General features: G+C 63.5%; 2 protein-coding genes across 2 annotated transcripts in view; both read right to left on the bottom strand.

Moving 5' to 3' along the window:
- Positions 1 to 236: 236 nt before the first annotated feature.
- LOC120394822 (endothelial zinc finger protein induced by tumor necrosis factor alpha-like) lies at positions 237 to 2764 on the bottom strand. Its single transcript, XM_039518971.1, has one exon. It carries the CDS (start codon positions 2762 to 2764, stop codon positions 251 to 253), a length of 2514 nt encoding a protein of 837 aa, XP_039374905.1. The 3' UTR covers positions 237 to 250.
- A 17339-nt stretch (positions 2765 to 20103) lies between these two features.
- Positions 20104 to 23868, bottom strand: part of LOC120394825 — a 35916-nt gene continuing 32151 nt past the window's right edge. The window contains exons 7-11 of the mRNA XM_039518979.1: positions 23392 to 23670; positions 22065 to 22349; positions 21428 to 21724; positions 20821 to 20920; positions 20104 to 20743 (exon numbers count right to left, since the gene is read on the bottom strand). Coding sequence (XP_039374913.1) covers positions 20704 to 20743; positions 20821 to 20920; positions 21428 to 21724; positions 22065 to 22349; positions 23392 to 23670 — 1001 coding nt within the window. The 3' untranslated portion in view covers positions 20104 to 20703. The remainder of the gene's footprint in view (positions 20744 to 20820; positions 20921 to 21427; positions 21725 to 22064; positions 22350 to 23391; positions 23671 to 23868) is intronic.

Genomic DNA, 23868 nt, shown 5'->3' with positions numbered 1-23868 from the left:
CGTGCACCCGCAGGTGGGAGCCGGGGCAGAGCCGGGGGGCAGGGCGAGGGGGCAGAGCCGGGGTCTCCGGCTCACAGCGGCCGCGCCCGCGCATGCACCCGCAGGTGGGCGCCGGGGGGCAGGGCCGGGGGCAGAGCCGGGGGCAGGGCCGGGGGCTCCGGCTTACAGCGGCCGCTCCGGGGCGTGCACCCGCAGGTGGGAGCGGGGGGGCAGGGCCAGGGGGCAGGGCCGGGCAGGGCGGGGCTCCAGCTCACAGCGGCCGCGCCCGCGCGTGCACCCGCAGGTGGGCCGTCAGGTGGGAGCTGTGCCGGAAGCGCTTGCAGCAGGCAGGGCAGGCGAAGGGCCGCTCGCCCGTGTGGATGCGCTGGTGCCCGGTGAGGGTGGAGCCCTTGCTGAAGGCCTTGCCGCACTGGGCGCAGGCGAAGGGGCGCTCGCCCGTGTGGGTGCGCTGGTGCTGCAGCAGGTCGGAGCTCTGGCCGAAGCTCTTGCCGCACTGGGGGCAGGGGTAGGGGCGCTCGCCGCGGTGCAGCCGCCGGTGCGTCAGCAGGTTGGAGCTGCGGCTGAAGCCGCGCCCGCACTCGGCGCAGACGTAGGGCTTCTCGCCCGTGTGCACCCGCCGGTGGGCCACCAGGTCCGAGGCCTGGCTGAAGCGGCGGGGGCAGTCGGGGCAGCGGTGCGGGCGCTCGCCCGTGTGGATGCGCTGGTGCTTGACCAGCACGGAGGTGTCGCCGAAGCGCTTGCCACACTCGGGGCAGGGGTAGGGGCGCTCGCCCGTGTGCAGGCGCCGGTGCGTCCGCAGGTTGGAGCCGCGCAGGAAGCCGCGCCCGCACTCCGGGCACCGGAAGGGCTTGTCGCCCGCGTGGATCCGCTGGTGGGCCACCAGGTTGGAGCTGCGGGAGAACCGCTTCCCGCACACCAGGCACGGGTAGGGGCGCTCGCCCGGCTGGGGGGTGGGGGGCCGAGCCGGGGGGGCCTCCTGGGGGGCAGGCTCTGACCCCTGACCCAGAGTGCCCGGCTGGGGGGCCGGGCCCTGATCTATGGTGCCCTGACTCAGGGGGTTCTGCTGCGGGGCAGGATCTGACCTGTGACCCATGGGGCCCTGGCTCAGGGGACCCTGATGGGGGGCAGGCTCTGACCCCTGACCCGCTGGGGGCTGCCGGGGGGCAGGCTCTGACCCATGACCCGTGGGGGGTTCCTGGGGGGCAGGATCTGACTCGTGACCCGTTGGGGGCTGCCGGGGGGCAGGCTCTGACCCATGACCCGTGGGGGGTTCCTGGGGGGCAGAATCTGACTCGTGACCCGTGGGGGGCTGCCGGGGGGCAGGCTCTGACCCATGACCCGTGGGGGGTTCCTGGGGGCCAGGATCTGACTCGTGACCCGTTGGGGGCTGCCGGGGGGCAGGCTCTGACCCATGACCCGGGGGGGGGTCCGGGGGGGCAGGATCTGACTCGTGACCCGTGGGGGGCTGCCGGGGGGCAGGAGCTGACCCATGACCCGTGGGGGGTTCCCGGGGGGCAGGCTCTGACCTGTGACCCGTGGGGGGCTGCCGGGGGGCAGGAGCTGACCCGTGACGCAGGGGGCCCTGCTGGGTGAGGGTGTCCTGGCCAGAGAGGAGCTCTGAGCTGTGACCCAGGGGGCCCTGCTGGGGCAGGGGGCAGGAGCCCTGATTCTGGGGGCCGGGCTCTGCCTCCTGCCGCCCGGAGCCCTCGGGCCCGTGGCTCCGCCGGTGGCGTGCCAGGGTGGAGCTGCGGGCGAAGCTGGCCCCGCAGCGCTGGCAGCGGTAGGGCCGCTCCCCGGTGTGGCTGCGCTGGTGGTTGACCAGGGTGGAGGCCAGGTTGAAGCCGGCGCCGCACTGGCCGCAGCGGAAGGGCCGCTCCCCGGTGTGGGCGCGCTGGTGCTGCACCAGGTCGGAGCTGCGCCGGAAGCCCTTGCCGCAGTCGGGCAGGCGGCGGGCGCCGCCGTGTGCCGGCTCCGGTGGGCGGCCAGCCCCGACTGCACGGCGAAGGCCTCCCCGCACTGGCCGCAGCGGTAGGGGCGCTCGCCCGTGTGCAGGCGCCGGTGCTTGGCCAGCGAGGAGCTCTGGGAGAAGGCGCGGCCGCAGTGCCCGCAGCGGTAGGGGCGCGCCGCGTGCAGGCGCCGGTGCCGCTGCAGGGTGGAGCTGGCGCGAGCTGCGCCCGCACACGGAGCAGTCGTAGGGCTTCTCGCCCGTGTGGGTGCGCCGGTGCGCCAGGAAGTTGGAGCTGGCGCTGAAGGCCCGGCCGCAGTCGGGGCAGACGTAGGGCCGCTCGCCCGTGTGGATCCGCAGGTGCTGCGTCAGGTGGGAGCTCTGCCCGAAGGCCCGGCCGCACTCGGGACAGGCGTACTGCCGCCCGGGGGCCGGGGGCCCGGCCGGTCTCGCTGGGGCGCCGATCCCCGGCTGGGGCGCTGGGGCACAGCTGTGGGGCGTCCCTGCCGGCCGGATCGTGGATTCGATCAGCCCCTCGCCGGCCCCGTGGGGAGCCAGGGCAGAGCTGTGGGGCGTCCCTGCCGGCCGGATCGTGGATTCGTTCAGCCCCTCGCCGGCCCCGCGGGGAGCCGGGGCAGAGCTGTGGGGCGTCCCCACCGGCTGGATCGTGGATTCATTCAGCGCCAGGGCAGAGCTGCGGGGAGCCGGGGCAGAGCTGCGGGGTGTCCCCACCGGCTGGATTGTGGATTCGTTCAGCCCCTCGCCAGCCCCGCGGGGAGCCAGGGCAGAGCTGTGGGGCGTCCCCGCCGCCCGGATCATGGATTCGTTCAGCACCAGGGCAGAGCTGCAGGGAGCCGGGGCAGAGCTGTGGGGTGTCCCCGCCGCCCGGATCGTGGATTCGTTCAGCCCCTCATCGCCTGCCCCGCGGGGAGCCGGGTCCGCGTCTCTCTCCCCAGCAGGGTTTTCCCGCCGGCGCTTGCAGGCACCTGGGCTGGGCAGATCACTCTCCTGGGGTCGTCCCGGTACCATCCCGTGTGGCCCCGCTGGCTGGGGATCCCCCTCCTCGGCCTCGCTGGCCGGCCCATCGCCTGCGGGGAAAGGATCTCGGTCAGTGTTCTTGCGGGGCGGAACATCCCCCCCCGCCCCCGCAGGGTTTAGTAACCGCTGAGCTGTATTTTCACTCTGACGGGGGGGGTCTCGCACAGCCGCAGGGTAACCCGGCACTGACTGCCCCTGCCGTGCGCTCGGCACAGCCTCCACGTCCCGTCCTCTCATTTACTCCCTCCTGTGCTGTCGTTTTCTCCCTAGTTCGCGGGTTCCCAGGGGAGATGGGGGGTTTCCCTTCTTTGGTGAAGCGAAGCTCTCGGCTCGGTCCCAGGTCTGTCTGTGAACCCCCCGGACCCCGTGGGACAGAGAGAGGGATTCAGACCCGAGCCGTCCCTGCTCGGAAAAGGGAACAAACCAGAGAGCTCAACGCAGGAATTATCCCCTCGCCGTGGGGAATCGGGGCCCGGTCGGGGAGGATCCGGAGCCAGGAACCCCCCCAGGATTCCACCGCTAGTGTCTGAGCCAGCTCGCTGTGCTGCCTTCCTGAGCCTGCAGACATGGACCCGGGGCCTCTGCTGCTGCTCAGCGCCTCCCAAGGGGGCAAAGAGAGCGAGCGGTCGGATTCAGAGCGGCCGGCAGGCTGGCGTCTCTCGGCTGCGGCTGGGCAAGCTCTGAGCAGCAGCCGAGGCAGCCCCGGGGCTGGGGGGCAGAGGGACAGACGGACGCGGGGGTGTAGTCAGGACCCAGCCCGGGCTGGCTGTGGGGCCTGATCCCAGCGCTTCTAGGCCTGAAAACAGCATCCAGGGACAGACACACAGACAGGACAGAGGTCTCTGGACAGACAGACAGACTGACTGACAGGGACAGACAGACCGACAGGGACAGACACACAGACAGGACAGAGGTGTATGGACAGACACACCGACAGGGACAGACAGACAGGGACAGAGGTCTCTGGGCAGACAGACCGACAGGCCTCCAGGGACAGACAGACTCTAAGTAGCCAGGAACACACACAAAATGGAGGTTGTGAAACCAGGACACGCGCGGGGGCCCGTAAAGCCCCTTCTGTTACTGCCCAGGATTTAAAGGCCCCAGGAAGCCGGGGGGGAGGGGGGGGATTTCTGAGCCGGTTTCATAGAATCATAGAATTCAAGATCAGAAGGGACCATTATGATCATCTAGTCTGACCTCCTGCAAGATGCAGCCACATAAGCCGATCCACCCACTCCTGGTTTAAGCGACTCCTCACCTGTGCAGGCGTCTCTCGGGGTCTCCTCAGCGCCCCGGGGACCCGGGACCCCCGGCTCTGCCCCTCGCTCCATCCGGGAGAGCGTCCGGCCCAGGGATGAGAAATCCTGCTCGGGGCCCGGGACAGGCGAGATCAGGGCTGGGGACGCGGCAGGAGAATATCTGCTACAGGGAACGGCCCATGATTTGAACCCAGCCCCGGCCTGCTCCGGGGGACGGGGCCTGACCGGGGGGCAGGATACTGGGCAGGATGGACCCGTGGGGCTGACTGGGGGGCAGGGAGAGGGCAGGATACCGGGCGGGATGGGCCCGTGGGGCTGACCCAGGGGGCAGGATACCAGGCGGGATGGGCCTGTGGGGCTGACCCAGGGGCAGCATACCGGGTGGGATGGGCCCGTGGGGCTGACTGGGGGGCAGGGAGGGGGCAGGAACCTGGGCGGGATGGGCCCGTGGGGCTGACTGGGGGGCAGGCTCCTGGGTGGGATGGGCCCGTGGGGCTGCCTGGGGGGCAGGGAGGGGGATACCACCCCAGGGGGTACCACAGTCCCTGGGGTCTCACTGTCCCCACTACAGACACCCAGGGTGGGGTGGGGGGATGCGGGGGGGGGCTCTGGGAGGACCGGGGGGGCTGCGGGATGTTCGGATCTTAGTCACCCCCCTGCCCGGGGCTGCTCCTGCCCCATGGCTGGATGGGGGTCAGCGCCCCCCCCCCACTTCCTCCCGCCCCTTCCAGCCCCCACCGCGGTCCTGCAGCGCCTGGCTCGGCCCCTCCCGCACTGCCCCCCATCCCCTCCTGCCCTCCCCCCTTCCAGCCCCCCATCCCCTCCTGCCCCTCACACCGCCCCCCGCCCGCGGTCCCGCAGCGCCCCGCCCGGCCCGGCCCGGCTCCTCCCGCACCTGCCGGCCCGGCGCAGCAGCCCTCCCCGGCGGAGCTCGGCGCTGCCGGCCCAGGGGCGGCTCCAGCGCAGCGCGGCCCCGGCTCCCCCGCCCGGGCCGGGAGCAGCAGCGGGCCGGGCGCGGACGCAGCCGCGGCGCTGACCCCGGAAGCCCAACCCCCGGGGGGGCGGGGCGGGTAGAGGCCCCGGGATGGGGGGGGGGGGACATGGACCCGCCCCCCGACCCGCCTCTGCCGGGCGGTGGGAAGCGCAGCCGCTCCGGGCAGGGCAGAAAATGCTGCTGCTGGGTTCAGAGCCGCCCCACGGAGGGAAATCATCCCCGCAATGGGCTCAGCTCCCCCAACCCCAGGACGGGCTCAGCCCCCTCCCCCCAGTGACGGGCTCAGGCTCTCGGCACACTCAGGCAGCTGAAGACAAGGCCACTGGGCACCGGGCACAGAGCGGGAGGTGCATGTGCGCACGCACACACCTATGCACACACACCTGTGCACACACACACACCCATGCACACACACACATGCCGACCGGTGGGTCGCACAAGCAAAATGTGCAACCAGTGACCGATGTGGGACGTGGCTTTTGGGCAAGACGCCCCAGCCCTGGCCAGGCCCAGTCCTGCGAACCCCACCCCGGTGTTTTCTGTGCCCCAAGCCCCGTGGGCTGCGCGTCGCCGGCCCCTGGCCAGTCTGGGTCTCCGGGCCTGTCCTGGTGCGCCAGGCGCCGCAGAGCACCGTCCCCTCCCGCTCGCGCCGCGGCAGGCCGAGTTCTGGCTGCCCCAGGGGAGTTGACGCCCACCCCTCCCTAGGGACCCCCGGGAAACCCACCGCTCTTTAAAATGCTCCCCTGGGTTCAAAGGGTCCCTTGAGCTCCCACCACTGCCCGGGGTTTCCATCCGCCAGGTCTAGTCCCCGGCAGCCTCGCAGACCAGCCCTCGGCGCGACAGACACCAGCCGGTAACCACAATGGACGCCGAGGGTTCACGACTGTTCGTCCAGGACTGCTCACCTGTGCCACCGGCCTGCGGCCCCTTCCCTCTGTCCAGGGGCTGCAACCGCCACTGTCACTGGGCTGGCCCCCTGCCCTCCCTCCCTCCCGCGGGCCGGCCCAGTGGGGCTGTCACTGCCCGGCCCCCTGCCCTGCCTCCCGCGGGCCGGCCCCGTGGGGCTGTCACTGCCCGGCCCCCTGCCCTCCCTCCCTCCCTCGGGCCGGCCCCCTGCCCTCCCTCCCACGGGCCGGCCCAGTGGGGCTGTCACTGCCCAGCCCCTGCCTTCCCTCCCGCGGGTCGGCCCCTGCCCTCCTCCTCCCGCGGGCCGGCCCCTGCCCTCCCTTCCACCCGCAGGCCGGCCCCTGCCCTGCCTCCCTCGGGCCGGCCCCGTGGGGCTGTCACTGCCCGGCCGCCTGCCCTCCCTCCCGCGGGCCGGCCCCGTGGGGCTGTCACTGCCCGGCCCCCTGCCCTCCCTCCCGCGGGCCGGCCCCCTGCCCACCCTCCCTCCCGCGGGCCGGCCCAGTGGGGCTGTCACTGCCCGGCCCCCTGCCCTCCCTCCCGCGGGCCGGCCCAGTGGGGCTGTCGTGACGGGGGGTCCCCCAGGGGGACTGCGCCCCCTGCTGCGGGGCCACCCGCCTGCTCACTCGCTCGGGGCTGGAGGAAATAGGGGACCCTGAGGCAGGCAGGGCCCCTCGCCCAGCCCTGCCCTGCCCCCAGCAACGGGCTTTGGGAAGAGCCCAACCCCTGTGGGATGAATTGGGGCGAAAAGCAGCTTCCGCTGTGGGGCAGAAGTGGGGAAAGGACGCTGAGCAATCGGGACGTCCCTGCCCCATAGAACAGCCGCCCCCTACATGGGGGCTAAACTGTGACCGATAACACTCCTGTGTGACTGCCGCCCCGGCACCTGTGAGCAACCCTACAATAACAAACCCATGTGACCCCAGCCCTGGCGCACAGGAGGACTGAAGCGCATAGGAACGGCCACACCGGGTCAGAGCAAAGGTCCGTCCGGCCCAGCGTCCTGCCTGCCGACCGTGCCTGGAGCCAGGGGCCCCCGAGGGAATGAACAGAGCAGGGATTCATGCAGTGACCCATCCAGGGCCGTCCCTAGCTAGTCTGGGCCCTATGCGGCTCCCCGCGGGGGAGGGGGAGGCCTCCGTGGGGGTGGGGGCTGGCTTGGGGGGGAGGGGGGAACCCACCCCCAGCACTCACCGGCGGCACGGCTCGGGCCAGGTCGCTGCACTTCCCGCCGGCCCTGCTGCAGTCCTCGGGGTGGGGCAGAGCGGGGGGGGCCTTGGGGAAGAGGTGGGGCAGGGGTGCCCCACGTTTCCTGGTGCCCTACGCAGCTGCATACGGGTAAGGACGGCCCTGGATCCATCCCCTGTTGCCCAGTCCCAGCTTCTGACAGTCAGAGGCCAGGGACACCCGGAGCAGGGGGTTGCACCCCTGCCCCTCCCGGCTAATCGCCATTGATGGGCCCGGCCTCCAGGAACTCACCGTGTTCTTTTAAAATCCTGCTATAGTCTTGGCGTCACGACATCCCCTGGCGAGGAGTCCCGCAGCCGGACTGCGCTGTGTGGGGAAATACGGCCTTGTGTTCCTGTCCATTTCGTTGGGTGACCCCCAGTTCTTGTGCTAGGAGAAGGAGTAAAGAACAACACGTCCTTAGCTGCTTTCTCCACACCTGCCATGATTTTATAGACCTCTGTCATATCCCCCCTTAGCCGTCTCTTTTCCAAGCTGAAAAGTCCCAGTCTTATTAATCTCTCCTCATACGGCTGCTGTTCCAGACCCCTCATCATTTCTGTTGCCCTTTTCTGAACCTTTTCCAATCCCAACAGATCCTGTTTGAGATGGGGGCGACCACATCCGCACGCAGTTTTCAAGGTGTGGGCGTATCATGGATTTATATAGAGGCAACGTGTCTTCTTATCTGTCCCTTTTGTAACGGTTCCCAACATCCTGGTCGCTTGTTTGGCTGCCGCTGCACATTGAGTGGATGTTCTCAGAGAACGGATACAACTTAGATAATGTTTTCACCCCTCATCTACAATGACCCCAAGATCTTTCTGGAATGGGAACAGCCAATTCAGACCCCATCGTTTTGTATGCATGGTACTGGGAGGATGTTTTCCCACATGCATCGCTTCGCATTTACCAACACTGAATTTCATCTGCCAGTTTGCTGCCCAGTCACCCAGTGTTGTGAGATCCCTCTGTAGCTCTTCACAGTCTGCCTGGGACTTAACTATCTTGAGGAGTTTTGTATCATCTGCAAATTTTGCCCCCTCACTGTTTACCCCTTTTTTCAGATCATTTAGGAATATGTTGATTAGGGCTGGGCCCAGTACAGACCCCTGGGGACACCACTATTTACCTCTCTCCGTTCTGAAAACTGACCATTTATTCCTACCCTGTGTTTCCTCTTGTAACCAGTTACCAATCCATGAGAGACCTTCCCTCTTACTCCATGACAGTTTACTTTGCTGAAGAGCCTTTGCTGAGGGACCTTGTCAAGGGCTTTCTGAAAGTCTAAGTCCACTATATCCACCACATCCCCCTTGTCCACAGGCTTGTTGACCCCCTCAAAGAATTCTAGTAGATTGGTGAGGCCTGATTTCCCTTTACAAACACAACAACTCATGTTCATCTGGGTGTCTGATAATTCTGCTCTTCACTAGAGTTTCAGCCAGTTTGCCCGGCACTGAAGTTGGGTTTCCTGGCCTGTAACTGCCAGGATCACCTCTGGAGCCCTTTAAAAATTAGTGTCATAGCAGCTCTCCTCCAGTCACCTGGTACAGAAGCGGGTTTAAATGCAGGCTACATACCACAGTTAGTAGTTCTGCAATTTCACATTTGAGTTCCTTCCGACCTCTTGGGTGATACCGTCTGGTCCTGGGGAGTCTCTTATTACTGTTTAGTTTATCAGTTTGTTCCAAACCCTCCTCTAAGGGGACCTCAATCTGGGACAGCTCCTCCGATCTGCCACCTCACAAGAACAGCTCAGGTGTGGGGATCTCCCTCACCTCTTCTGCAGTGAAGACCAGTGCAGAGAATTCAATCAGCTTTTCTGCAATGGCCTCGTCGTCCTTGAGTGCTCCTTTCACGCCTCGACTGGCCATTGGCCCCACTGAGCCTTTGCCTCGCCTCCTGCCTGTGATGTGCTTAACAAAACGTTTGAGTCTTTCGCCAGCTGTTCTGCACATTCTTTTTTGGCCTCCCTAATTGTATTTTCACACCTCACTTGCCAGAGTTTTTGCTCCTTTCTATTTTCCTCTCCAGGATTTAACTTCCACAGTTTAAAGGGGCCTTTTTGCCTCTCGCTGCTTCCTTTACTTTGTCAGCCAGCCACGGTGGCTCTTTTGGGGCCTCTTCCCGTGGGTTTTGCTTTGGGACACACATTGAATTGGAGCCGCAAGGTTTCCATGCAGCTTGCAGGCACCTCGGTTTTGGGACTGCGCCTTTCGATTTCCGTGTAACGAGCTTCCTGGTGTCTGTGTAGTTCCCCTTTGTGCAATGACCCGCTCCGGGGGTGGCTGCTCCCTCGCAGAGCATGTATGTAGCAGGCTATAGCCATAGACCTCAAAAGCAGGAACGTTTCATTATACTCGTATTACAGGTGGGGAAACTGAGGCACGGAGCCACCCCGACTTGCCCGAGATGACACAGTAAGTCAGTGGCAGAGCTGGGCCCAGAACCCAGGTTCTGCCCAGGCCCAGGTCTGTCCCATTTCCACTGCATCCTGCTGCCGGCTTCCCCCCGGGTACAGCGTTGGGAGGAGGGAGGTGAGCTGCTGCTTTCCCCTCGGACTCTCCCCTGCAGCAATGGGGCTGTGGCCGGGTTATTTGGGGAGCAGGGCCTGGCTCTCTCCTCTGCCCCAAAGCATTTGTAACCAATTAATCTGGGGACGGGCGCTCCGTCCTCCAGGCCTGACCCAAAGGCCAATGGGAGATTGGAGCCGTGTCTTGGTCACTCGGTAAAGCCGCAGGTGTCCAGACATAACCACCGCGACTCCAGCAGGGAACCCAGGGCGGCACTTCCCGTCCCCCCGGTGGGGCGACAGGATCGCCCAGAGCCCTGCGCTCAGCTGGCTGCTGCGCTTTGGGCACCCCCAAATCTTGGTGCCCCAGGCGGCCGCCTAGTGCGTCTGGTGGTCACAGCGGCCCTGGGTGGGCCCCTCCCCCCCCCCCGATGTCGTGTAACTCGATGGCGGTCGCTATTCCTGAGCGGATCAGCGGGCGTCAGCTCCTGGACCAGATCCTGTTTGTGCTCCATCTGGCCCCCCACCTTGCTGCTCTCACGCCACTGAGGTGAGCCTGGGACCTGATCCCCCCTCTGCTCCTGCCCTGATTGGCCCGGGGCTGAGGGGAGCAGAGCCAGACAAAGGCAGAAGTTTGACGAGACGTGTGGTCCGGAGCAGAACCGAGAACATATGGGTGACCCCAGCCCTCGTCCTGCGGCCCCAACCCGGCACAGCTCAGATCCCGGCCAGGATGCAGCTGCCTCTGCTCCTCTCCTGGGCTTGGGGGGCCCTGGCTGGTAAGTGGGGACCCCCCACCTGGGCCTTTTCACTACTGGGGGTAGGGGATGTCATCGTAGGGTCAGAGTGGGGTGCAGGGGGAGATGGGTTCGGCAGGGAGAGACCTGATGCCAGGGATGAGGGGTGCTCAGGAGACTGGGACTGATTCATCGTGTTCCCACCCTGCTCCATCCTCCCCCAGCTCCATCCTCCCCCACCCGCCCCAGCCTCCCCATCTCTCCCCACAGCGTCTCTCACCCTCCGGCTGCTCCAAACCACCGTCTTCCACAACGCCAGCTCCACGGACATGTGGGGGACGGCCCTGCTGACCCACTCCCTGGCCTGCAGCACCTGCGAGATCCGCTTCCTGCAGCCCTGGGCCCAGCAGGGCCTGACCCCGAAGCAGGGGCAGGACCTGGAGCTGCTGATCCATGGCTCCCTGGCTGACTCCATCCGTGTGATGAGCAAAGCGGGTAAGGATGCAGGCGAGGGCTGAGTATGGCGCGGGCTGAGGGGGTCGGCCCCCAAACCCAGCGGGGAGCTGAGAACTGACACGCTCACAGCAGCGTCCGAGTGGGTCCTGACGGGGTGACAGATCTGATGCATGGATTGGCCATTCCCTGACCCCCGAGCCAGCCAGTCCCTGTCCTGGGGCGGGTGCCCCCTAAAGGGAAAGGCCTTTTCTCACCCCCTCAGCTGGCCAGTTCCCCCACCCCCCTCTGGGGCCAGTGGCAGATTAGCCAATGGGCAAATGGGGCCCATGCCCAGGGGCTCCAGCCAACTGGGGGGCCCAGAAAAATGTGTCCCCCCCACCCCGACCTGCTCCGCCTGCCTGCCCAGAGCTCCTGCCAGGAGCGGGGGTTTCCTCGCTCTGCTCGCCTGGCGGTCCTGCCGGGAGCAGCTGGAGCGCTGGGGTGGGGGTGGAGCAGGGCCACCGCCCACGCCCTGACCCCGCTCCCTGGCAGGAGCAGGGGGGGGCTGCAGGCAAAGGGGAGCCTAATCCGCCCCTGTCGGGGGCCATGCAGACGAGGGGACTCACCCCTGCGGCGCCTCCTGCTGGTCGATCTCGGGAATTAGCTCGATTCAGCTCTGGAGCGCCCTCTGCAGGCCGGTGATCCGCCTGTCCTCCAGCCCCCGTGTCCCTCCCTGGGCCCGGTGCCCCTTTAACTGGGGGGCTGCCCCTGGCAGTAACCCCTCAGTCTCAGGGTCTCCCCTCCCAGGGGACCCCCACCCACTATCCCCACCTCACCTCAGTATCAGGCTGCTGCCAGCCATCGTCTCGCCCCCGCGCCCTGGGGCAGGCTGCAGTGTCAGCCACTCAGCACTGGCAAGGGGGGGTCGGACCTGCTGCCCTCTGCAGCCCCCACTACCTGTTAGCCCAATGCCAGGCCGCAGCCTGGGGCTTTCCAGGCTGGAGCTCCCCTGGCCCGGCCTGGCACCCTGCCCCAGCTCCCTGCAGCCAGGCCCTTCTCCCTCTACAGGCAGAGGGAGACCACAGAGCTCCTGGCTCCCAGCCTCTTTCTCCAGGCCGGCTGGGGCCTGGCCCAGCTGCAGCCGCTTCCCGCTCCCAGCCACAACCTTCCCCCAGGGCTGGGTTAAGCCCTTCAGGGCAGGAGCAGGGTAACCCCCAGCTCTGGGGCCAGCCTGTGGCCTGCGCGCCCTGGAGGGGAAAGGCCCCGTGTCCCAGCCCCTCACCCGGGCCCTTGGCCCCATGTCCCAGCAGAGGAGCGTGTAGGCTGCTCCCGGGGCACCTGTGAACGTTGAAACCCGACACTCTGCAAACCGCGAAACACCCCACACCAGCACAGGAAACGCAGAGCTAAGATAGTGCCCCCCCTCCACCAGCGCTGCCCCAGGGCACGGGACAGACCCAGCTCCCCGCGGCTCAGCCCAGGGTCTGCGCTGGGTGTCTGGTGCGGGAGCACTAAGGTCCTTGGGGGAGACTCTCTCAGGAACCCCTTAACCACCTGTGACGAACTGGGCCTGTTCTTACTGGGGGCTGTGGGTGCTGAGCGGGGGGGGTTAGCCTGGGAGGACGATCTGCGCTGGGGGATGGGAGACTGGCTGGAGGGAGGAGACCTGAGCAGGTAATGTAAGACCCCAGGAAGGGGGGAGAGGCCAGGGGACACCTCTGCCCGGGAAGCTGGAAAAAGGCTGGGGAGGGAGAGGCTGGGGCGAGTTTTTCAGCTTGGAAACTGCCTGGGAAATGGAGGGGAGCCCCGATGGGGCTCGGGCCTCTCAATGGGGCTGTGGCCTCCCTGGGGCCCCAGATGGACCTAACTAAAGGGGGTCCCATTCGCGGTACCTACAAGCTCTGTGTTAGCCCGTGTTCCTGCCATCGAATAAACCTGTGTCCCCGGCTGGCTGAGAGTCACGTCTGACTGCGCAGTGGGGGGGCAGGACCCTGTGGCCCCCCAGGACCCCGCCTGGGCGGACTCGCTGTGGGAAGCGCACGGAGGGGCAGAGGATGCTGAATGCTCCAAGGAGAGACCCAGGAGGTGAAGCCGTGGGAGCTTCTTGCCCTGCAGACAGGCTGCTCCGAGGGAGAGGAGGCTCCCCAGAGTCCTGCCTGGCTTGGTGGGGAGCAGCTCCAGAGCAGCGCCCGGGGACTCCGTGACAACTGGTGGTAGCGGTGGGATCTACTGCACCCTGTGAATGGTGCTGCTTGCAGTAAGTGACTGGGGAGTAGTAAAGTGAAGGAGGATTGGCGGGGACCAGGTGGGCCGACGATTCAGAGAGAGATGGTCTCAGGAGGCGATTAACCCCTGGGCGTGTGCCCAGTGAGAAGGACTTTGCAGTAACAGGGTCCCCCGGGGGGATTGCAGGAGCAGTCCCGGGGCGGAGGAGGCTGCAGCTCGACCCTGGCAGAGAGGGGGTGACCTGAAGAAGGGCTGGTGCACGAGGGGTCTCCCTGGAGCCGGTGGGAAGCTGAGAGCACAGGCCGGCGAGGGGCCAGCAGGAAGATGTTTGCTAAGCACCTTAAGAGAGACCTGGTGGAGCTCTGCAAGCAGAGGGGGCTGCGCATTGGGAGGTCCACCAAAGACCAGCTAATCGCCCAGCTGGAGGAGAAGGATCGCTTGGGTGAATCGGGCCCTGTCCCAGAGGGAAGCCGCCCAGCGGACGCAGCGTGGGCCCCGGGGCCTGACATGGCTGGGAGGGGCCAGACTGCTGCCGAGGCCACCCTGAGACCCTGCCCCCCTATACCTAGGGGAGGGGTGGGGGGAAGCCCAGCGAATACCGAGGGCTCAGCGGCCAGCAGGGGATCGTCCCGGCGGAGCTCCCTGTCCCTGGAGCGGATGCGGATGGAACATGACAGGGAGCTGAGACGGGAAGAGCTCGAGTTAAGGAGGCAAGAGCTGAAGGAGCAGGAGAACCAGCGTAAACACGAGGAGAACCAGCGCCAGCAGGAGCGGGAGGAGAAGGAGAAGCAGCGTAAACATGAGCTGGCCATGGCCCAGCTGAAAAGCAGGGAGGCCCCGGCTGCGGTGAGCGAGGGGGGACCCAAGCCTACAAAGAGCTTCGATAAGAGCTTCCTGGCGCAGGAGGGGGAGGACATAGATATTCCTGACGGCCTTTGAGAATGCCTGCGAGCTGCACCGGGTTGACCCCGCAGACAGGATCCGGCGCCTCACCCCCTTACTGGACTCCACCGCCGTGGAGGTGTACAGCCGAATGAGAGGGGAGGAGGCGCGGGACTACAACCTGTTCAAAGAGGCCCTGCTCCGCGAGTTTGGGCTGACCCCGGAGATGTACCGGAAGAGGTTCCGGGGCCAACGTAAGACCCGGGAGGGCACATACCTACAACTGGTCAACCGGGCGCAGGGATATGCCCACAAGTGGACGGCTGGGGCCCAAACTAGAGAGGACCTGCTTGACCTATTCATACTGGAGCACCTGTATGAGCACTGCCCATCCGACCTGAAGCGGTGGTTGATGGACCAGAAGCCGGAGAACCCGCAGCACGCGGGCCAGCTGGCCGACCAATTTGTGGACAGTCGGGCAGGGGATGACAGGGAGGAGTCTCAAAGGAGCAGGGCCGCCACGACGCGGAAAGAGAGTGACCTGGGGACCTCCCAAAGGGGAAGCATGGAGAACCCTGCTCGAGGGGACCCACGGGACATGGGCTGCTATCGCTGTGGCCAACGAGGCCACATACGGGCCCAGTGCCCCAAGCTCAGGGACAGACTGAGCAGACCCAACCCACAGAGTTGACTGGGTCAAGACCCAGCCGGATGAGGGGCAGCATTCCCAGGAAAGGGGGGCTGGCCGTGTACCACCTGTGAAGGAGGGAGGAGGCCCCCAGGCCAGCTCCTCTGGGGACCTGGATGCTCCAGGCTCCGGGTTTTGGGTTTACAGGGTGGGCACGGGGCTGCCCCTCTGGAGCGAGTGCCTTGTTCCCCTGGAGGTAGACGGGAGGAAGGTCAATGGATATTGGGACACGGGCGCAGAGGTGATGCTGGCCCGGCCCGAGGTGGTGACCTCAGATCGGATGGTGCCTGACACCTACCTGACCCTGATGGGGGTGGGCGGGACCCCATTCAAGGTGCCCGTGGCGAGGGTACAGCTGAAGTGGGGGGCCAAGGAGGGCCCCAAGGACATGGGGGTGCACCCCCATTTACCCACGGAGGTGTTAATGGGGGGGACCTGGAGGACTGGCCAAGCAACTCCCAGGGTGCCCTGGTCATGACCCGTAGCCAGAGCCAGTGAGGGGCACGACGCCCTGACACCGGGGAAGGTACTCTGCCCGAGGCACCGGACCCTGACCCGGTGGGGAGGGAACACCCAGGGACAGGGCTCAGGGAGGCTGTGGCCTCAGACCCAGCCAGCGGGAGAGAGCAGATCCCCATCCCTGTCCTAGCCGCTGAGTTCCAGGCCGAGTTGCAGAAAGATCCCTCCTTGCAGAGGCCAAGGGACCTGGCTGACCTCAGTGCAGTACAGACCATGGGGGTAGGTGGCCGGAAAAGGTTCCTGTGGGAGAAGGGGCTCCTGTACCGAGAATGGGCTCCCCCGGGGAAATGGAGTCAGGGGGGATCAGGAGGCAGCTGGTGGTACCCCAGGAGTATCGCCGCCAGCTGCTGTGCCGGGCCCATGACATCCCCCTCGCAGGGCACCAGGGAGCCTGGCGTACCCAGCAGAGGCTGCTACGGAGCTTTTACTGGCCTGGGGTCTTTACCCATGTCCGGCAGCACTGCCGCTCCTGTGACCCCTGCCAGAGGGGGGGAAGGCCCGGGACAAGGGGAAAATGGCTGTAGGACCCTTGCCCAGCACAGAGGAGCCTTTCCAGACGGTGGCCAAGGTCAAAGGGGGGCTCTGAACCAAGAGAGCCCGAATCCCAGCCCCCCAGCCTGGAACGTGGGGAGAAGCCCCCAGCCCAGCTTGAACCCCAGGGGTACTGGGGTGGGGAAAGGGCACGGGCCACATAAGCCTTCCCACATGCAAACTGCGAGTGCGACCACGCACCCCCGACCTAAAGGGGCGCGTGAAACTGGAAGGGCCTGGGGTAATTCTCCCCAAGGAATGGGAGGGCTGTTGGGGCGTCCCTGGGAACGTGGGTGGGTTCGAACTTCCCCAGGTCACTGGCTGGAGTGACCCCGCTCAGTTCGGTCTCGAAGGGGGGAGAGATGTGACGAACTGGGCCTGTTCTTACTGGGGGCTGTGAGTGCTGAGTGGGGGGTGTTGGCCTAGGAGGACGATCTGCATTGGGGGATGGGAGACTGGCTGGAGGGAGGAGACCTGAGCAGGTAACGGGAGACCCCAGGAAGGGGGGAGAGGCCAGGGGACCCCTCTGCCCAGGGAGCTGGACAAAGGCTGGGGGAGGAGATGCTGGGGAGAGAGAGTTTCAGGAGCTGGCTGGGGAATGGAGGGGAACCCAGACGGGGCTCTGACCCCCAAGGGGGCTGTGGTGCTCCTGGGACCCCCAGATGAACCTAACTGGGGAGGATGCTGTTGTCTGTGCCTGCAAAACCGGTCTGGGACTGTGTCCTGTCGGCTAATAAACCTTCTGCTTTACTGGCTGGCTGAGAGTCCCGGTGAGTCGCAGGCAGCCGGGGGTGCAGGGCCTGACCCCCCCACACTCCGTGACAAAAAGGAAGGTCTCTCTTGCCTCTTGTCCTGAAGGATCAAAGCCCCAGTTCTCTTGCTGAGCAGACTCCAGGGGCTGAGTGGCCGTGCTCTCTGTGCTAATGGCTACTGGCAAGTCTTGGCCGGGCCACGTTCACCAACACACCCACTAGCCTCCTCACTGGTTTTCAGATCCTCAACTGGGCCCACTTCCAAGGCTGGACTCGGTCTTAAAGAGATACCGTCCATTTTCACTAGCAAGTTAGACTAAGTTCTGGGGTCCTTCCCTCCCCAGCCTCTGCTTCCCCATGGGATCAGCCGTTACATGCCCTGAGAGACTAGGACAGAGCTGAGAGCTGACCTGCCCTCCCCTGCGTTCTCCAGAGATGAACGGCCCAGCTGTGCTGCTCCCCAGACTCAGCTGCCCCGTCTTCCCTCTGCACCTGAGACACCCCGGTCACTCCCAGACTCAGCACGGAGACATTCCTGGTCCAACCCCATTGTCTTCCTTCCCAACAAGCCGGCCGAGCACAGGCCCACCCAGAGCGGGGGGGGGAGGGCACAATGTGCCGCGGGCCCCACAGGGGTCCCTGCGAGAATACAGGATTCTATAGTATTGCAACTTTTTTATGGAGGGGGCCCCCAGAATTGCTTTGCCCCAGGCCCCCTGAATCCTCTGGGCAGCCCGGCCAAGCACAGCCCCTTGGTCATAGCGCTGCTCAACTTCCTTCACCGTTTTCATTCCACCTGAGACCTTCTCAGAGCTGCCCACACGGGATTGTTCACAAGGAAAGTCAGTGGATCCATTCACCACAGACAATTTCTGGCTGTTAGGAACTGAAACGTCACCTGCACACCCTTCAGTTGCAGCAGAGCCGCTTGCAGACTACCCTGAGGATTCTTCGAACAACGGTTCACCCCTCACAGAACTTCTGCCCTCACCCTCTTCACCTGGGGCTTGCTCTACAGGAATAGTTTTCTGAGCAACAACAGACTCTTTCAGGGTTTCACTTACATCCAGAATCACCTCTGGCCCAGCCACACGATTTTTACACTGTCTCCTTTCAGGCAAGGTCGGAGACTCACTAGATACAAGGTTAGAGGGACTCTTCTCTTTCCCTCTGCAACTTTCCTCCTTGTTGCAAGTTTGCACACTGTTAGTGGGTAATGCAACTGTTAGTGTCATTAGGCATAACTCTAGGTAACTAGGCCTGAATGAACCAAAGTTCCCCCATGCCCTTCCATGTTTAAACTTTAATCAACCTAACAGGCCTGCTTAGTTATCAGTTGCAACACTGCTTAAACCGGTACCAAAGGGTGATAATGGCCTGCATGGGGCAAGATAACAAATCAAAGAAAATAAGACAAGCTAACGGTTCAAAGAAGAGTTACTAACGAGCTAGACTGGTAGTCATGGAAAATGACTTAACTGCTTAATGTAATTACCGGCTTAGTGTAGCTGCTACAGGGAGACGGGAGGGGGGAAAAGGGGAGATAGAAGAGGCTTAGCTAAAGTTATGTATAAAAAGGGAAAAGCTGCTTGTAGCTGGGTGCTTGATTTGAGACGTGTCTGTCTCCTGGCATCGCTTTGAGATCTCAAATAAACTTTGTCTGCTTCTCCACCTTGGTGTGTTCATTGGCGCGACGCACACCGGGCAACGAACCGCTGTTGCTGTCCTCGGGCCCTCTGTGCCGGCAACACAACCAAATCACCTTCCTGCTCTCCTTGTGCCCTGGCTAGGGCGGCACCCTGAGCCGACCGAGCTGCTACACCCTCTCCCAGCAACACAGAAGCAACAGGCAAAATACAAGCAGCAGAATTGTCTGGTCTCTGGGATTCTGCTAGGACACTAACTGGATGCAACCTAGTGTTATGCTGATAAAAATACACGGGATCTTTTCAGGGGACAAGGCAATATGCTACGCTCATTATGAGAACATGAGCTGATCTATAACCAGTAGCTTACACACACACACACACACACACACACACGGCGAGCTGGGCAGTCCTAGGCAGCAAGTGGTTGGGGGCGCCTGGGGCCCCCCTCAGGCATAGGCAGCTGGGTAGGGCACCTGAAAATCTGGGGCACCACTGGGTCTTAGTGTCCACCCGTCTGCTTTTCGTATCCCTGTTCTGACCCTTCCTGCAGGCTCCTGGGAAGGGGATCTAGTCGTTAAAAGAGAAAAAGTCTCCAGCCTGCCAGAGCTATTAGCACAACACTGGAACTTGTTCCAGAGCCAGTCAAGGGGTAATGACGCCATGTCACAGGCATTTGCCAGCCTCCAGGGGGTATCTCCTGTCAGGTTCTGAATGTCCCGACACACCAGTCCTGCACGGCTGTAATACGGACTCAGAACGTGTCAGTCTGCAGGACCTTAGTTTAAAATCTGCTTTAAAATATTTCATTCGTGAGTGGGTGAAGATTATAAAATCACATCTCTAAAAAATCCTTGCATCGATTTTTAGATGCACAATCATCTGTAGCCTTAAATGCTGGGATCTTCAGACATACGGTTTTTTAAATAAATCCTTCAAAAGCCCTTCTCTAAAATACCCATTTTAATGACTATAGTAAAAACACTTCCTTCCAAAGTCTTCCTGTCTTTTCTGTCCATCCGTTTCTCCCTTCACCCCGTCTCCCCCTCCCCACACTGAAGGAGGCCACAGCCCTTTGCTTCCAGATAGCTGGACAAAGTTTCCCTTTCTTTACTTCTGACTATCCGATGAAGTAGTTTGAAGCACAGTCCGTACCTTAGTAAGATATAAAACCCTTTGTGATGCCTACAATCTTTGCAAACATATTTTTTAAAGTTGGTGAAATTTCCTCACCCACAGGAAATTCGTGTCCCTTTCTCTGAAAGCAATGACCATTGCTATGAACACGCTAAACCTCTGTGACTCATTAATTTCAAACCCTGTCGGTTTCAGTGAGTTAAATATGTAGCAATCTGGACGGATTACTTTATGAAGGCGTAAGGGTCCATTTCAAATATAAAATCAGCTTAGAAATACTGGTGAAGCAAATGTAACCTAGAGAAGAGCTGCATCATGTATTGCAGAATACTGAATGCTGGGTTCAGCCGGACGCCTGCCTCGCCCTGACTACCAAGTGTTTGCAAACAGATGTCTGACAAACTTCAGGGCAGATCAAAAATCCTGTGACTGACATTTTTTATTCCCAAGTTTAGTGCTTTCAATTAGGTACCTTCTGCACGTCCATTCTGCGGGAGGGGAGGGGACAGGGGTCTCTGCGGGGAATGGTGACTCTCCCCCACCGTGAGGTGAGCCGGGCGCCTTGTTCTTTCTGCCCTGTCCCTCCGCCCCCGCCAGGCTGCAAGCCCAGGCTGCCGTGGGGCACAGGGGCACCAGTTTAATAATCCTGCCGAGGGCCCCGTAAATCCTAAGGCCGGCCCTGGGGGCGCCAGCGAGCGGTCACCCTCTCCCTGGCCATTGCAAACTGGTTCAAGACAGACACTGCTCAGAGTAACAAACACACCAACACTCTTACAACCTGGACTCTCAAGAGGAGACCGTTTCTGCTGTTCTTCCCTTGCTCTTTGCACGTGGAGCTGGAGTCTGGCACTTTCTGTCGCATCTGGCGAACCCTCCTCAGCAGCCAGCAGCTCCATGCGCCCCTTACGAGCAGTTCCTCTCTTTCAGCAGCTTCTGCTTCCAGCTGGGCCAGGGCCTGCTTCTCTCTCAGTCCAGTTTCTGCCCCTTGTTGTTGCTGTTCCAGGCTGTCTCTCAGTTCCATTGCTTCTGCTGGTGCTTTCTGGCTCCTGGTCACTGATCTTCAACCAACAATTCCCATGTGGCTGCGTGGGGTTCTGAGCCAGAGCTTCACTGACCTGGCTCTGCGGATACTACGCCGCAGTGACGATGCAGCTCTGGTGGGACCCAGCAGAGAGTTCCAGTCCAGGACAAATCGCTTATAGCAGGGCACAGGTCCATGTCCCCAGGAGAGGGGCCGATCCCCACGCCTGGGCCGGTGACGCCCCCTCAGGGCCTGGACTCCTCTGGTCTAACGTCCTGGTAGCCCCTGGAAGGAGAGAGCAGAGGGGATGGGTTAGGGGGTGCAATGGCCCCACCCCCACCCCCGAGAGGGAGAGAACTCACCTGCGTCTCCTCTGCCACAGCACCACGGCCACGGCGGCTACGGCCAGAACCCCCAGGGTGATGCCCACGGCCAGGCCGGGGCCCCAGGGCCTGCTCTGCTCTGTAAAACAGGGGTGCCGGGCTGGGACCGGGACAGGAGTGTGGGCCCTGCTCCCTCTGCCTCCCCCATCCCCTGTGCCCCCACCCCGGCCCTCAGCCCCGACCGTGTTCCTCTGCCTCCCCGTCCCCTGTGCCTCCCACCCCCGGCCCTCAGCCCCGACCCTGTTCCTCAGCCTCCCTGCAGTCCCCTACTCCCCACATTGCAACGCCCTGCCTCAGCCCCCACCCTGATCCTGTTCCTCTGCCTCCCCTACAGTCCCACCCGTCTCCCCCAACCTTCCCACCCCTCAGCTTCCCCCACCTAGTTCTGCTCCCCCATCCCACTCTTGTCCCGTTCCCCTCAGCTCCTCCATCCTCCTGATCCATCGCCACCCCCCCCCACCCAACTGCTCTGCCTCCCTGCGCCCCAGTCCCGCTGCCTGGGCCCACCCCCGTCCCACTCAGGACGTGCAGGACAAGCCCCAGAGACCACGACCCCCCCCCTCCCCCCCCTGGGACATGCACCAACCCCAGGGGATCAGCAGGCTCTGGCCCCCCAGGCGGCGGTGCTGCACCCGGCAGGCGTAGCTGTGCCCGGCGCCCGGCTCCACGGCCAGGGAGCTGCGCAGCTGGTAGGTCAGGTCCGCGTTGGGCAGGATCCCGCTGGAGTTCAGCCACCAGCCCGGCACCACCTCCTCCCCGTCCTGCAGCCAGGCCACGCGGACGGGCCGGGGGTAGAAACCGGTGACCCGGCAAACCAGCAGTACCGGCGCGGGGGTCCCGGCTGGGGGAGGCGCTCGGGCAAACACCACGGCGACCGGCCGCTCTGAGACAGGAGGAGAGAGACGGGGCGGGGGAGAGGGGACGATTCAGCCTGAGCCTCAGGGACTCACTAGCCAAGCCCAGCTCCGCTCCCCGGGGTCAGGCCTTGGCCCCGCTGTCCTGGCCAGACCCCAATTCTACCCCCTGCATTACCAGTGGTGATGGAACTCCCTTCACTTCCTGTCCTAAACGGTGCTGCGGTGCGGCTGTGAAATAGCTACTGTGCTGCACCCCAGCTATAGCTGCATTTGTACACCAGGCAAGGGTCACTATACAAACAGTCCCCCTGCCACACCCCAGAGGTGGCTGCATCTCAGCAAGCAGGGAATGGTGACCAGCCTCACCTTGCCTCTCCAGAGACTCTCTCCCGTGCTGGACAAAGCTCTTGAGCTCACTGACACACGTTGTTCTCAGGAGAAACTGAAGAGCGCTGGCTGTGCCCTTATCCTGGTTGAGAAGATCCCGGGTGTAGAGCGCAGCCACGTTATCCCCCTGCCGAGCGACCCATTTCCCTGCATCTGCGTCAAAGCTGATGAAGTCGTCGCCGTTCACTCCGGCGTCATAGAATCCCCTCGAGGTGCCGTTGGGGTGCAGCTCGCAGCCGAGGGAGCCCTGGGTAACAAAGGGGTCTGGAACGGGAAGGGCAGGGGGACGAGGACGGGCGTCCGGAGGTCCCAGGAGGGGGCAGAAATAGAGAGACGGGGGGAGTAAAGACATAACATCAGGTGCCATGAGGATGTTGGGCCACACGACGTCAGCGGGATCCTGGGGCGACCCTGGCTGGAGTTAAGGGTAAGTTGCAGTTTCTGTTTAAAGCTGATTTTTCATGTGCATAGTCAGATTGGTTTGAAAATCGCTGCGTTACATCGGTGCCTGAGGCAGAGTTTGTGGTGCAAATTTGGGGCCCCTTGGTCACAGGGTGTCACGGAGTGTCAGGGAGTCAGGGCCCTGCACCCCTCTTCCTGGGACTCACAGTGACTTTCAGCCAGCCAGTAAAACGGAAGGTTTATTGGACAATAGGGACGCAGGCTACAGCAGAGCGTGGAGGCAGAACCAGGACCCCTCAATCGAGTCCTTCTGGGGGTTCAGGGAGCTTAGACCCCAGCTTGGGGCTCCCTGCGTTGCACCCCCCAGCCCAAACTGAAACTAAAAAAGTTCCTCTCTTCGCTTTCTCCCCCCTCCCCCCAGCTCCTCCTCCCTTTGTTCAGTCTCCCGGCAGAAGGTGTCACTTCTCCCCACCCCCTCCTGGCTCAGGTTACAGCTCAGGGAGCTTCCTTCCCATCCCCAGTGTAACTCCCCTGCAACATTCCCAGGTCAAATCCGCCCGCTCCCTGCTCCGGCACACGGGGTTGCTGAGATGCAGACCCCCGTCCAAATGAGCTGCTTTCCAAGGCTCAGGGTACGTGTCAGGAAAGCCCAGGAGCCTCGGCTCAGGGAGTGGGACACGGGGCCTTTCCCCCTAGGAAGTGCAGCTACAATCTGGCCCCAGACCTGGCTGGAGAATGGGACATGGGTGTTTCCCCTCTGGGGGACGCCGGCTCCGATTAGCCCAAGGGCCAGGGACTGGGTGTGTCGCCCCCAATGACACACTCAGTGGCTGTGGTGAGTGTGTCAGTTCTCAGCACTCCGGGTTTTGGGGGCGGGGATCCCCTCAGACCGCTTCATACTCACAGCCCTGTCCCTGCTGTTGGGCTATTCTGGTCACAGTCCGGTTGAAGTTGAATAGGTAGCGATGGATCAGCAGCTCCAGGTCCTGCCACTGCTTCGGGGTCAGGCCCTGCCGGGCCCAGGGCTGCAGGAAGCGGATCTCGCAGGTGCTGCAGGCCATGGAGTGGGTCTCCAGGTCGCCCAGCAGGGCCATCCCCCACATGTCCACAGAGCTGGCGTTGTGGAAGACGTCAATTTGGAGCAGTCGGAGGGTGACAGATGCTGTGGGGACAGGAGGGGAGGCTGGGACGGGGGCAGGGAACAAGTGGAGGACAAAGCGGGTGGGGAGAGAGATGAATGAGCCTCTGTCCCGTAAACAATCCTGCACTACGGGGTCTCCCTGCTGATCCCTAACCTGCTGTGATGAAGTGGGGGATTTTCTTGTTTTCTGTGGGTTTCCAGTGGGTTACATGCACAGGGACTCAGTGTCCCCGGGTGTTA

This window comes from Mauremys reevesii, unplaced genomic scaffold, assembly GCF_016161935.1.
Source record: "Mauremys reevesii isolate NIE-2019 unplaced genomic scaffold, ASM1616193v1 Contig8, whole genome shotgun sequence".
Lineage (NCBI taxonomy): Eukaryota > Metazoa > Chordata > Testudines > Geoemydidae > Mauremys > Mauremys reevesii.
Note: the sequence above shows the minus strand (reverse complement) of the source record. Positions and strands in the feature narration are given on the sequence as shown.

What these genes read in the sequence shown, in the direction of transcription:
- LOC120394822 (XM_039518971.1), bottom strand. Translation starts at nt 2,764, where the DNA reads ATGATCCGGGCGGCGGGGACGCCCCACAGCTCTGCCCTGGCTCCCCGC.